Below are 14,608 nucleotides of genomic sequence, written 5' to 3'. Positions count from 1 at the left end.
ACTAACAGTCCTGCACCAAATAACTCACCAATTACTCGCGATATCTCAACTTATACTCATACTCACTACGAAAAATTACTACTTTGACTACCACTACGTAGACATTTTTAATTATTTTGCTAACATACAAAAATGTTTAACGTGATATAAATTATTTTGAAACTGATTACACTTAATTTTTCATTAAACTTTTACTAACAGTTGATTACAATTCGCGAGCGCGTAATTTGTTATTATTATTTTTTTCTTAATTTTCCTCATATTTAATATATATTTTTTATTATTATTTCTCACACCCACTTACGAGTAAGGATTAAAAACAATTTTAATCCAAGACGAAAAAGATATTGTGTGGACTTAAGTATTAGTAGTTATTTTAACTATGCATAATTTAATATTTTACACCTTATCATTTGAAATAAAATGTACTGTGTATGTCTAAATAAATAAAAATAATAGTAAAGTAAATTATATTCTTCGTTCGTAATAACAAACCAAATTAAGCAATCTAGCTTTCAAAAACCAATAATAATCATTTCAAGAAGAAGATATTTAATGAAAAAAAAATGAAAATATACAATAATAAATATTCATTGACCATAAACACAACACACAGAAGCAAAACACTAAGGACGGGTTGTTTCGGAGTATTTGAACAATTCATCAAATTTCAACGTTCATTTCTGGGATCTGTGAAAGTCCAATTCAAGTTCTGTTATTATATCATTATAGGCTAGTTGCTTGACAAAACTGAAATAAAAACAAAACTTGAAAAAATCTTTCACGGAACTTGAAAATGAACGTTGAAATTTGATGAATTGTTCAAATACTCCGAAACAACCCGTCCTAAGATCTACATTGTTATTTTTTTAAATTATTTTTAATGTTCTCCATAAAACGGTAATGCACCAATATATTATGGAGAAGATTACAAATTTGAGGTCCGTGTAAATATAAAAGGTCATGTGGGGGCAGTTTAACTATTTTGTGACATGCGTCAAAAGTGTTCCATGATAACTCAACACAGTGACAATTCAATACACATTTAAAAAGTGATATAAAGTCATTAGAAACGACGAAAATTTTTTTTAACCTAGCCTAACCTAACCTACATAACCCAGTTAATAATTTTTTTTGTTTCATCACTTTCCATGACTTTATATACCTTTTTAAAGATGTGATGAATTATCATTTTGATGATTTATCCGGTCACCCGTCAAAAGATAGTTGCTAAACTCTCTGTAAGTGACGTTAAAAATGTCGATGGTCAAGCAGTTGAGTCGCTCTGTTGATTGGCGAGTTTTGACAGGCAGAAGTCATCGCATTCGGAGTTTAAAAAAGTGCACGGGATCTCCCATCAGTATACTTGTTAGGCATATATAAGTTAACATCTTTAAATAAAGTGATTTATGTATAGTTCTTGGGATTACTTTTAAAAAATGTTACCTAAATGCTTCTAAGATGTTGAAATCCAGCTTTCGGATGTATATAAGAATGGATAGAACATATATTCTCTTATATATATATATATATATATATATATATATATATATAGGTTTATGATACGGCACTTTGTACATCTTAGCGTCTGCAAATAACCGGAACTATTGGATCATTTCGACTTACTTGATCATTGAGCACTTACTTGATCATCGACAAATTGAGATTTAAATGCCATTTTAATCGTCTCGGCGAGACGAGATCAGTGGCATTTTCAACTCAATTTGATGTGACAAGTGCGATTTTCGTGAGCATTAGATATGCTCCTATATGCGATTTTATCTCAGATATTCAACCTGACTTTGTTAATTATTTCTATCGTATGTTAAACTAACTTCATTGATCTCAAAAAGCGACGTTGCCATCGTTATTTGTGTCAAACGCAGGTGTACAAATAATTTTCTAAAGTAATTAAATGTTTTAACAATTGTATGCAAAAATAGCCTCTAAAGTAATATTATTTAGAGCTTATTATCGTACGACATTGCGTATTGGTCTAAACAATATTCGAAAGGAACTATAAGGCTCAAGAATTGTATGCAAAATTAACCTCTAAAGTTATATTATTTAGAGCCCATTATCGAATGATGTTGTTTGCTAGCACAAGGCTGGTGTGTTTGTATTGGTCCATTTGAAGCTAGCTTCAGGTTAGTTTTCTGAAACACTTAATGACTTGTAACTGGCTAACAGATAATATTAAATATTACCGTTATTCAATGTTCGTATATCACGAATCAGTTGACAGGTTGATTTGTTTTTGCGTTTTATTAGCTTTATTACGAAGGAGATTTAATAAAATCTTTCAGCTTTGCGAAATGGATTTTAAATACGGTAAGCTATTACATATTTCTAAATAGGTAATAACCTAAATTGTAAAATATAGAATTAATATAATAAATATAATATTAACAATTTTAATCTATGCTTATCAAATGAGTACAGAATAATTACCGTATTTTATTATATAGGTCATGATTTTTTTCTTTCTTTTTTGAGAACCCAAGCAGTAAAATTATTTTGAATAATAGATATATATTATGTATTAACAAAATTCAAAAAAGCTAACCTAACAACTTGTGGTAAAAATGTCAAATCAAACTAAAGCCATATTCCTATACTAAAATATGCATTTAAAAGCATGTTTTGTTTTCAAACAGTTGTTTCTTAAAATAATTAAGTTAAAACGAAGTTTTACACGTCGGATAATCACCCATTAATTTGTTCATATTCAAATTAAACAAATTCCTTTGTGGAAATAAAATTTGCAAAAACAGAAAACTGCAGGTACATATATGTATGTTTCAATGTGTTTGTTCTTGATATTTTATAGATGTTCCAAGAACCAGTGATTTACGTACATCAATAAACAGTACTGACGACATGATCTCGTCTTCACCCTTTTCGCTAATTTCCAAAGGACAAAGTTTAATCATCAGCAATATGCAGAGCATACTGGGCGAAGAAATTAACCATGAAACTTCCTCAGATTCAGGTAATATTCACTGATAATAATCTGAAATATTACAGAGCTACCTTAGCTTATAGTAAATTGTTATAGGTAATATCAGAAATGCTGCTAATTAAATATTCCGTTGCAAATGCTTAATTAGTCTGTTGTTTTGTCATTATATTAGGTTAGGTTTCATATTTGTGCACATGACTTACTTACTACATTGAGATATTATTATTGGATAAATATATAATATATTATGCTTTATTTTAGAAACCAAAACTGAAGTAATGTTAGAAAGGAGTCCGCCGACGTCCGAAGATGATGATTCACTATACAAACCGAACAACGTTACTTCTTCGATAGAATCAGGTATCTACAGAAAACATGTTTAATACTCTTGAAACAATCAATACGTAACATATAATTTGATTATTATATGGTCAGAGGTGCGGCCCAGAAAGCCGAAGGTCCGGTGCGAGTCCCAGATGTGACCGTATCTTTTCTGTTTCAGATTTTAGATTGAGTGATGCTAATATTGTCTTCATTTAATTAAATAATTTAATTTAATTATAATTATTTTAAAAGCAATAATTATTCGCCTGAAACACTCATCCACATTGAAAAATCTCCTGATAAAAGATACTTTATTTATTTATTTATTTATTTAAACGCCCATAGGGCTTTTACAGAGAATAATGTACATCTTTATTTATTTATATATTTTTTTAATTATACAGATCTTATATCTTATATGATAAATATATGTTATACAAAATAATATAAGAAAATATCCGAGTTAACAAAATATAGGTACAAATAATTGAGATTTACATAACGCCAACGGGACTCGAACCCGTGTCCCCTCGATTTCCGGTCGACAGCTCTGACCACTGAGCTATGGCGGCTTATCGCTTATCCGCGAAATAATTCAATATATACTAGTGTTTCATTCAACAATGACTGCTTTCTTATAATTTGAGGTTTTACTAATTAAGTTTAAAGAAAGCTAAATAATGTATTGTTACTTTTTAGATATGAAAATTTCCAACGCCGATGATGAGCAACATCATTTAGAGAAGCAGGAGGCAATCGAAGTGTCATCGACTACAACTCGAAGCACTATTTCTACTAGTAAATGAGCACGAGTGCATGACCGTAAAAACTCATGTCCATATTGTACTAAACTGGTAACGAACATACCTTCAATTTCAACCTTTGATTTAGCGTTTGACCCTGTGCATTTTGATGTTTTTATTAAAGCCGTACAAATAAATAGTGGTTACGATGAAATTACAGGTTCTGTAAAAAATCCTAGCATGTCTCAACGACTTTGTACAATCTTTTATAGCCGTACAAAGTCGTTGAGACATGCTAGGAATTTTTACAGAACCTGTAATTTCATCGTAACCACTATTTATTTGTACGGCTTTAATAAAAACATCAAAATGCACAGGGTCAAACGCTAAATCAAAGGTTGAAATTGAAGGTTTCTGTTCTTTAATAACTATATACACCTTGGCTAAATCCCTCATCTTCGATGTTATATGTGTATTCAAATGGTGTTCCGTGTGATTACTTAATAATAAAGACCCATATGAACATATTAATGGGTCAGACATTGCTATTTTTGCAATATTTTCATTTTTAAATACATGAAATATTTGAGTTTCTTAGAGATTCTGAAATTTCAGAATTGTCTGGGCATAATAATATAGAAGATGATTTTAGTACTCTAACACGATCATGTGGATTTTTCTCAGGTAACGTACTTTTTGTACATTTTAAAGATAATTACCTCTGTTTCTAAAGGATGAGTTGAATTTGCATTTTCTGGCTGTTCTGAAGGATGAGTTGAATTTGCATTTATTGTAGTGTCTGTAAAAGTTGGTTTTCTAAATATTTCAAAAGTATGTTTATTATTATTCTTTCCAATTGTTAGATCTAAAAAAAATATTTTACCTTTGATCTCATGTTCGACTGTGAAGCAGATTTTATTATTAACAGTGTTGGCCCAATTAATAAAGATATCTAATTGACGGTTGGTGCCTTTCCAACATATTAAGATATCGTCTACATATCTGACATAGTATATTATATATTTAGCTAAGGGAGACTTTAGAATAATATTTTCAATATGATCCATAAATATCTCCGCTAGAAGTGGGCTTAAAGGGGATCCCATGGGAAGTCCGTCCAATTGCTCAAAATATGTATCATTAAAAAGAAAATAATTTGTTTGTATGCAAATTTTATGAGCTGGAATAACTCTTTTCTTATTATTGGGTTGACATTAGATTGTTCTAGGATATTTTCAATTATTTTAAGGCATTCTTTAATGGGGATGTTGTTAAATAAGGATTTTACTAAATAAGGAAAATTAATTAGTTGAAAATGAATGCAATTTTTTTTTTAAGTGTGATTTATTTCTCTATTTTGTTAAACTCTGATAATGTCAGTTTGGTATGACGTTTTCCATATTATTTTAAACTGAAATTATGTAAAAATCATTAATTAATTATTTTTTAAGTATGTTTTATTTCAATCGATTTTGCTATTATATATTTTGTTAATATCTGATAATGTCAGTTTGGTATGACGTTTTCCATATTATTTTAAACTGAAATTATGTAAAAATCATTACTTCATTATTTTTTAAGTATGTTTTGTTTCTCTCGATTTTGCTATTATATATTTTGTTAAACTCTGATAATGGCAGTTTTGTATAACGTATTGTATATTTTTTAAACTGCAATTATGTAAAAATCATTACTTAATTAGTTTTAAAGTTTGTTTTAGTTCTGTTGAATTTCCTAATGAAAGTTTTTAAAAATGTCTGAAAATAAATAAATTAAAATGTGAATTTTTTCAAATTTGTTTTTATTTTACCAAACAATGAATTTGTGCAAAATTTTATTAAAACACAAGACTTGTGCAATATGTGGCTATGGTAGATTATACTACAGCTACTGCCGGGTACATTCCAGAGTGGAAGACGTGACTGGTAACCCCATGGGGAATGGCGACCATTCAGGAAAGTATCTTCTAATCTATTTACAATTTGGTACTGCCACCCCGGGAACCATTTATTGGATAACTACACCTCTGCCATAGGTCACCCCAAGTGGTTTGGTGACTGTGCCCGGGTTCATGGGGTGAGGTTTGCTCGGGTCTTGGCGGTGGATGTGTCCTCCAGCTACGTGGAAGGCCGGAGAGACAGGTTGAGGGAAACCTTTCAGGCAGAACTCTTTGGGAACATCGTCTTGCACCGCAGTGGGAGGGATGGATTCATACGTCCGTCACTCCTGGACCCACAGACCCCACCCACCCACCCCTTATCCTTCCTCTCCTTCCCTTCCTTTAAAATACCCTCCACACAGCATCTTCAAAGATGACATAGGCCTGAGGGAAAATATTTTCCTCAGGGCTTCCTGTGTGGAGCTATTGTTAAACAAACAAAAAAATGGCTCAGTAACATAACTAGTTCGAAGGTCGCGGGTTCGAACCCGGCGTGCGCAAATAAATTTTATTTGATTAATTTGTGTTATTTGACAATTAATTAATTAAAATAATATATAGTATATTTGCGGCACGTTCCAGAGTGGAAGATACTACCAGTATCGCCCTGGTGTAAGACCACCATTCAGAATTGAAACGTTGCTCCAAATGGGTTTAGCCGTGTTTAGTGACTAGATCTGAATAGCCAGGTACTTCCCCACCTTCCTCTTTCCCTTCCCCACTTACCCTCAGCCACACAACATCCCCCAATTGGGGATGCCATATTCTCACTGGCTCTAGACGGGAGCAGTTGGGACTCTTGTGAGGTATTCACTATAAAACAATTCACTATAAAACAGTTCTGAATATTTCAATTAATTGAGGTTAATGAGGGCGTACTGTACAGGGCCCGCAAATACTTGAATAGTACACAACTGCTAACCCTGTACAAATCACAAGGGCGCCCCACGGTTGGATTTGGCAGCCACCTCTGGTGTGAAGCCCGAAAATACCTGAAAAAACCCTCGACTCTGTGCAGAAACGGGCGGTCTGTTTGATAGATTCTCCCATCTTAACAAACGGATTGCAATTTTTAGAGCATATGCTTGTTCTACCGGTATTTCTATGGAAGATGCTCCGAGGAACTAGCATCATTAATCCCTTCAGCACCGGAGCATAGTCGGGAAACACGCCAAATGCATGCCCAACATATGTACACGGTTAACATTAGTCGCATGAGAACGGGTCGTTTCTACGACTCGTTTCGGTGTTCAACGGCTCGGCTCTGGATCAAATTTCCGGCCTCTGTGTTTCCTCCCTCATATGACATGGGTCTCTTCAAGACACATGTTCACTCCTTCCTCTCCTCAAAAAGACCCTCCACACAGCATCTTCAAAGATGACATAGGCCCTGAGGGAAATTATTATCCTCAGGGCCTCTTGTGTGGAGTAAATGTAAAAAAAAAATCAAAGATTTATTCCACTAAAAAATAATAATAATATCTTTATTTAGGAAAGTTTACACATTACAACTATACATACATATTATGGTGTACATTGATTTGTAACTTTTATATTTAAGGTTATAAAATTAACAAAAATGAAGAACTATTAATACAAAATATGTATTAATAGTTATTATTATACACCAGCACAAATATTGTGTACAAAAATCGTTTTCTGAAAATCATATAATAGGTATTTTATAATAAAAGGAAAGAAAACAACTCAAATAAATCAGATTTTATAAAATATACTTCCAATAATACTGTAAACACAATACTAATATTATTGAACTTTGGTATTTTAATTGTAAATCAATCTACATTTTCAAATAATAAATTAATGCTATTAAAAAGATAGAATATCTTATAAAAGCCTGTTCTACAAAACTAATTTTAAAATAATTAATTCAACTGTAAACGTAATATAAATAAGTTTTGATTGTATAACTTTACTTTTAAATAAACCCGCAATTTTAAATATTCGCGCCAAACGTTCCAATGCATTACGTATTTTCGAATATTCAACCAACAAATAAATCTGTTCAAGTCCGTCCAAACAGAAGCTCGACAGAAGGACAAAAGATTTGGCAACATTGCATATCAAGTAAGTGCTTTCATAAAAAAGATCAACATGCGTTCATGATTTAATGATGAAAATTTTGTGAGCATATGCATAAAATAGCTGTATATATAATAGCTGACCACATTTTAAATTTATTTCACAAAAAAACATGTTGCCACGTAATTTATAGCGTTATATATCACATGTGAAAGGATGATCAAGAAAGGTGGTTTACTCAAAGATGTTCCAATAAGTGTTGTCCGATATAAATATATATATATATATATATATATATATATATATATATAGGTAACGCATAAACCTCTTTTGTACCTTTTCTATTTCTACGATATGTTTTTGTTCAGAAAGGTCCCAGATAATGGAGCTATATTCCAGGATATTGCGAACAAGGCAATCGAATATTCTCCGCATTGCGATTCCATTAGTAAAAGATCTTTCATTACGATGAACAAAATGATGTACCTAGGTGCTTACCTAAAATCTTAAATTACACTGTCATTAAGTTGTACTGAATTTAAAATTTAAACGTTTTTACTTGCTTTTCAGCCTTTTCACTAACCTTTTGTCTTTTTGTTTCAGGTACGTAACGTATGGCAATTTGCAAATTTTGGTGTGAAGGTTTCGTTGTTTGCTGTAAAAGAATTACGTGAGTTTATTCAAATTTATGATTTAAAACATGTTAACGACTAATATTAAGAATAAATACAATCAAGAGATCTAGTCTTTTGTATTTTTAAAACATATAAACTTATTACATCAAAATATATATAATATATGGTCACAGCCCAATTGGGAAATGTTGTGAGGCTGAAGGTAGTGGGGAAGCAGAGGAGATGGGGGAGAGATTAGTTACATATAAAAATGTTTGCCTAAAAAAAAATTTTCGGCGTGCTTCTGAAGTTAGCGCACTTAACCCCCTAACACCCCGTACGAGAGGATCAAATCACCATGGAACAACCATGTACTAAAATAATATTGTAATATGTAGACCTTAGAACATGTGTAATACCTTGTGTAGTGAGGTCTATATAACAAAAATACATAATTTAAATTTTTTTAAAGCATTCAATAAAAAAAATTGTGATATCTGTGTTTAAGATTGGTTAGGCTTATCTTCCCTCTGTAAGATATTTTGTCTTAGTATTTGTCATTTGCTTTTCACCTTTGGACTTGGTTTCGTTTGTTTTACTAGTCAGCCTAACCCAAGGGGTTGGTTGATTTTAAATCCCCTAACCCCAACTAATATAAATCAGATATCTACAGAAGCATGCTTTAATTTCTTGAAAATATTCCCGTTATCTTCTTCGTTGCAAGTTTGTGATAGATCGCCCGTCTCGCCAGACCCCAACTTGATCTATGAGTTTCGCGGACAGGGTTACATACCCGATCGTTCATCAAATTTGATAGCCAACTTTGGCCACTCCTGGAACTTAGGTTTTGATGTACGTCATCGCTTTTAGTTAAAACATTTTCGTGATAATTGATAAACTATCAACATAATGGTGTCTCTTTTGACCAGTATGATGCAACCCGTGGTATGATGCCAGAATAATTTTGGAACTTGTAATATAGACTAATAATATAAAACGTATTTACAGTTCAAACGCCTTAAACGACGTCATTTCATCCCACATTAATATCAACATTTCACTAAAAGTAGTGAAATATTATTTAATTCTGCCAAGATACTGTTCATTAGAAAATTATTTGCCAGACCATTTTTCAAAATCACAATATTTAACGTAAACCGTTACTATCGGTATAGAAAGTTTTATTCTCTTTTTACTTCCCATTATAGTGTCAAGCTGTACACTATACAACTCGGTTTCGTCCGGCAGTTTATTTTGTCCTTAAAACTCTTTCTACTCGAAATCTTTTAGCTTTATGAAAGATTTGACGTCTTGTTTAATGCTGCCACATAAATATTTCAAAGTTCTATATTTCACGGTGGAAATGACATTGCTAACTCAAAATATTTAATTTAAATAATTTCAATCTCTGCAATTTTCACGACGCCAGAGCTCTCTGCTCTGAGTTTTTTCTGCTTCAGAGCAAAAGAGTTCTACTTTATTATCAGCAACACTGAAACTGACCAATAAAAGTAATTCATTCGCGAGAAAGCGTCAATTTTCCCTCCGCAGCCGTTAATACATCACCGGCCACCAGTTACTCTTCGCTGTTGCGCGGACTGTATCTCTTGTGTTGGCTGTATCTCTTGTTTTTCGTCGCTCTTTTTATTTCTCTCTGCAGGTTCATTTGTTGGACTCCGGCTGTAAATCTCTCTGTACCCAGATGCTGCTTTGCGAGAGCTTTCTCTCTCTCCTGTGAAAAGTAATACTGTCGCTCTGATGTTAATTTATGTGGCTTAAAACATCACGCTATCACAATTTAATAATGGTTCAAATTTTTGCAATGTTTTCCGGGCAATTGTCATATCTCAACATGGACCCGACTCTAGTATTATTCGTTCGCTTTCCTAATCGTACTCCTAATTTTCCTGAAGCATCACTAAATTATTTTACATTAATTTGCGCATATTATCTCGTCATATTAATCTTCTGGCACCCTTTTCTCTGTCCATACCACATGTTCAAAATGTAAATACCTACGTGCCATTTAACTAAATTAATTTTAAAGCCAGGTATGAATGCTATCTGTCTTTTTGTTTTATGATATGGCTGTCTTTTAAGCTTCGCCTATAGCCAACAAAACTAAAGAGCATCCCCAGTTGCGTGACTCATGAAGCCTCGTTTCCAATGTTCCGCGTTCGGTAATGTCTCCTGTTGCATTATTTATTGTGGGAGCTATGGCGTGTTGCACATAAATACCCCGTTGAAGTAATGCGAATTTTCCATTAGACTAAATTATTTCCACAGCCAAAGGTATAATTTTAATGCTTCTCATATTTCCCCTTCTAGAGCTATTGCCTTTGTGCTTTATGCATGTGAATAGGGGTTAAGTACGTATGCAGGTCAATCATCTCCCCATGATAATGTGCTGACTTTTATTACTGTGTGGAATGGTATATCTATCGTTTTGTTTTTATTATTGTGTTTACGATATTCTATACATAGGGCATTTACATTATCAGTAATAAGATGTTTGAATTATTATCAAAACTATTTGAAAATTTTAATGTTTTTATTCTTATTATTTAATTTAATATACGTAAATATTCTAGATTTAACTAGTAGGTATGTTTCTATTGTTCTCAAAACCAAAATTTCCTTTGAAATCATAAAATTTGTTAGGAGGTAGATAAACACGACGATTTCATATTTGAAAAAAGAATCTTCTATTAACCACTAAACCGTCATGGGCCGACGCTAAATTTTCGCCGTTCGACAACTTAAAGTGACTTTTTATAAATTGGTTTCGTCTTACCAGATAATGTTTTTTTTAATATTTTTTTCACAAAAGTAGTATATAATCTAATATAAGTATTTTCTCCAGAATAGCTGCTTATATTCAAAGAAATGATTTTTTGATAGTGCCTGTCGGCTACTGCAACACACAAGTAAAAACGGCCGCCATCTTGAACCGGAACAATACAGATAGTACTTAAAGATAATAAAAAAAAAAAAATATATATATATATATATATATATTTATTCATATGAAGCAGATACTTTGTGATGTGACATTTGTAAAGATGGTGTCCCGTATTACTGCTCGTACGAAACATTTTCGACTGATATATAACGAATAGGTTGGTTGTTTTTATATTGTTTTCTGTCCCTATGTCTATCAGTATATCTATAAACTCTGAAGAAAACCTTAACTTAAAAATTCATAGCCCGCATCACTTAAATGAGCATTGTAATTGTCAAAAATGATTTAAGATTTTCACGGCCAAAAGTATTTTTGTTATTTGTTTTTGGGGTATTATGCCGTGTTGCGCTAACTCCTTCTTTAGCCAACGTTTCGGACAGCATTGCAGTGTCCATCATCAGGGCAAATAAGACATCTGCCCTGATGATGGACACTGCAATGCTGTCCGAAACGTTGGCTAAAGAAGGAGTTAGCGCAACACGGCATAATACCCCAAAAACAAATAACAAAAATTGTAATTGTCCCTCATTAGAAAACGTTGGCCATATAACGTATCTAGGTCTAAAAATAGATGGAAATTTAAAATAGACCAATCACATTAGCTATTTAGATAATCTAAATTAAAAAACTAAGTTATTTTTTCAAAACTATCAGGAACTAGCTCATTAAAAAAGACTTAGTCAAAATCTACATGGCTCTCTGCCAATCACTGTTAGAATACGGTATTATCGGATGGGGCAGTGCAAATAAAAATATACTAAATCCACTAATTAAAACTCAAAAAGCCATAATGAAAATTATACTGAAAGTTCCTGTAAGAACTAACACTGACAAAATCTTCACCAATCTTAACATCATGTCAATTAAACAACTATACTCATTTACATTCATAAGTACAAAACCCAAGAAATAACAACAAACACGTACAATAGAAACACTAGATCTCATTTTTGTTATTTGTTTTTGGGGTATTATGCCGTGTTGCGCTAACTCCTTCTTTAGCCAACGTTTCGGACAGCATTGCAGTGTCCATCATCAGGGCAGATGTCTTATTTGAGGTTGTGTTAAAATGTGAGCTTAAGTATGAGGTTGTGATACCGTGTTGCCAGCTCCAACCCTCTGAGCTAACATTAACGTATCATTTTTTTATTTAAAGTGGTTTTCTTCGTTTAGCTCTGGTGTATCCGTCAATTACCGGATACCAAGAACTATTAAGCTTAGCTCCATCGTCTCTATTGATGTTTACGGGATTTTTATGAATTTCAATGGCCTCCGTAATCAGCCGTGCTCTATAAGTTTTCGGTCTCCCCAGGATTTCAGGAACAAATCCAAAGTAATGCCCGGTGTCAATCAAATGCTCGGCAATTGCCGATTTGTCAGGGTGGCCGAGTTTACAAGCTCTGAAGTGTTCCGAAATTCTTTTGGAGATAGTCCGCTCTGTCTGGCCTACATAGACCTTGTCACATCCGGAACAGCTGAGTTTATACACTCCATCTGTTTCCAGAGGAAACTTAGTCTTTGCAGACCTCAGTAAGTCCTGTATCTTTGTTGTTGTTCCGAAGACAGTCTTGATATTTTCCTTTCTCAAAAGCTTGGCAATTTTGTCTGTCACATTGTGCACATAAGGCAGGAAGGCACAGCCTTTCGACTCTTGTTCAACTCTGTCTTCGTTTGGTGCAGATTTGGCTCTTATGATTTGCCTTGTCTGACTTGCTGGGTAGCCGTTACGCTCCAGTGCATCGGTCAGCTTCGTAAGTTCCGCTCCGATTTTATGTTCTTCGCATATTCTGGTCGCTCGGGTCACCAATGTATGGATAAGTCCTCTCTTCTGCGCTGGGTGGTGGTGCGAATCAGCGTGTAAGTACCGATTCGTATGGGTTGGTTTCCTATATACAGTATGCCCTAGGCTACCATCGTGTTTCCGCATCACCTCCACATCTAGAAAGGGCAGGATTTTATCTTCGTTTTCCAGTTCCATTGTGAATTTAATTTTGCTGTGGAGAGAATTAAGATGGTCCAGGAATTCGTTTAGTTTCTCCGTTCCATGAGGCCAAATGGCGAAGACATCGTCGACGTAGCGCCACCATACTTTAGGGACAGCCGAAGCTGTGTCGAGTGCCACTTCTTCAAACTTCTCCATAAAAAAGTTGGCTAGTACTGGCGATAACGGACTGCCCATCGCAACTCCCTCCAATTGCTCAAATAGTTCACCCTGAAATGCAAAGTATCCCGTTTTGAGGCAGTGTTCAAAAAGTTTGCAAATGTCTTCCTCATATATCTCCCTGAGCATTGTCATGGAGTCTTCTAGAGGCACATTTGTGAAAAGTGACACGACGTCAAAGCTGACCAGAATATCTCCTTCCTCAGTCTTAACTTTCTTGAGCTTACTTATCAGATCTGTTGAATCCTTAATCCACGATTCAGTTTTACCAGTTTGCATCTGCAGTAATCTTGAGAGGTATTGGGAAAGTTTGTATGTAGGAGCGCCAATAGCGCTGACAATCGGTCTCATTGGGATTTCCTTTTTATGTATTTTTGGGAGACCATACAGGGCAGGAGTTCTAGAGGCTTTTACAAAAAACTTAGACCAATCCTCTTTCCTGATGCTAGAAGCTTTCACTAGTTCCCTTGTCTTTATGTCAATCTTGTTGGTGGGGTTGTTTTTAATCTTCTTATAGGTGCCTGAATCGCACAAGAGGTCTTCCATCTTCTTTGTGTAGTCTGCCGTATTAATCACGACAGTGGCATTTCCTTTATCGGCTGGCAGAACCAAGATTTCCTCATTGGCGCGTAATTCTTTTAGGGCCATAAACTCTCCTTTCGTGATATTGGGGCGGGGTATTTCAGCCCTTTTCAAAATATGGCAAGTCTCTTGCCGGATGTCCTCTGCTTGCACCTCTGACATTTTGTGTACTTTCATCATTGTATGTAGTGCAGTCTCTACACCACATACGATGGATTCCACAGGTATCTTTTTGGGGGCCACTGCAAAATTCATCCCCTTTGCCAGTACAGAAGTTG

General features: G+C 33.9%; 2 protein-coding genes across 2 annotated transcripts in view; both read left to right on the top strand.

Moving 5' to 3' along the window:
* EcR (Ecdysone receptor) overlaps positions 1 to 14,608 on the top strand; it is a 690,636-nt gene that overhangs the window by 355,501 nt on the left and 320,527 nt on the right. The window lies entirely within an intron of this gene.
* LOC149421467 (uncharacterized) lies at positions 2,228 to 4,208 on the top strand. Its single transcript, XM_089634406.1, has 4 exons — positions 2,228 to 2,331; positions 2,831 to 2,992; positions 3,224 to 3,322; positions 3,986 to 4,208. Exons 1-4 carry the CDS (start codon positions 2,316 to 2,318, stop codon positions 4,090 to 4,092), a joined length of 384 nt encoding a protein of 127 aa, XP_089490532.1. The 5' UTR covers positions 2,228 to 2,315; the 3' UTR covers positions 4,093 to 4,208.

This window comes from Hesperophylax consimilis, chromosome 8, assembly GCF_061612785.1.
Source record: "Hesperophylax consimilis isolate HC1 chromosome 8, BYU_Hcon_1.0, whole genome shotgun sequence".
NCBI lineage: Eukaryota > Metazoa > Arthropoda > Insecta > Trichoptera > Limnephilidae > Hesperophylax > Hesperophylax consimilis.
Note: the sequence above shows the minus strand (reverse complement) of the source record. Positions and strands in the feature narration are given on the sequence as shown.

Excerpts from the sequence above, each read along its gene's own strand:
- LOC149421467 (XM_089634406.1), top strand. Across the intron at positions 2,993-3,223 it reads TGAAACTTCCTCAGATTCAG|AAACCAAAACTGAAGTAATG; the intron begins GTAATATTCACT and ends GCTTTATTTTAG. Across the intron at positions 3,323-3,985 it reads TACTTCTTCGATAGAATCAG|ATATGAAAATTTCCAACGCC; the intron begins GTATCTACAGAA and ends GTTACTTTTTAG.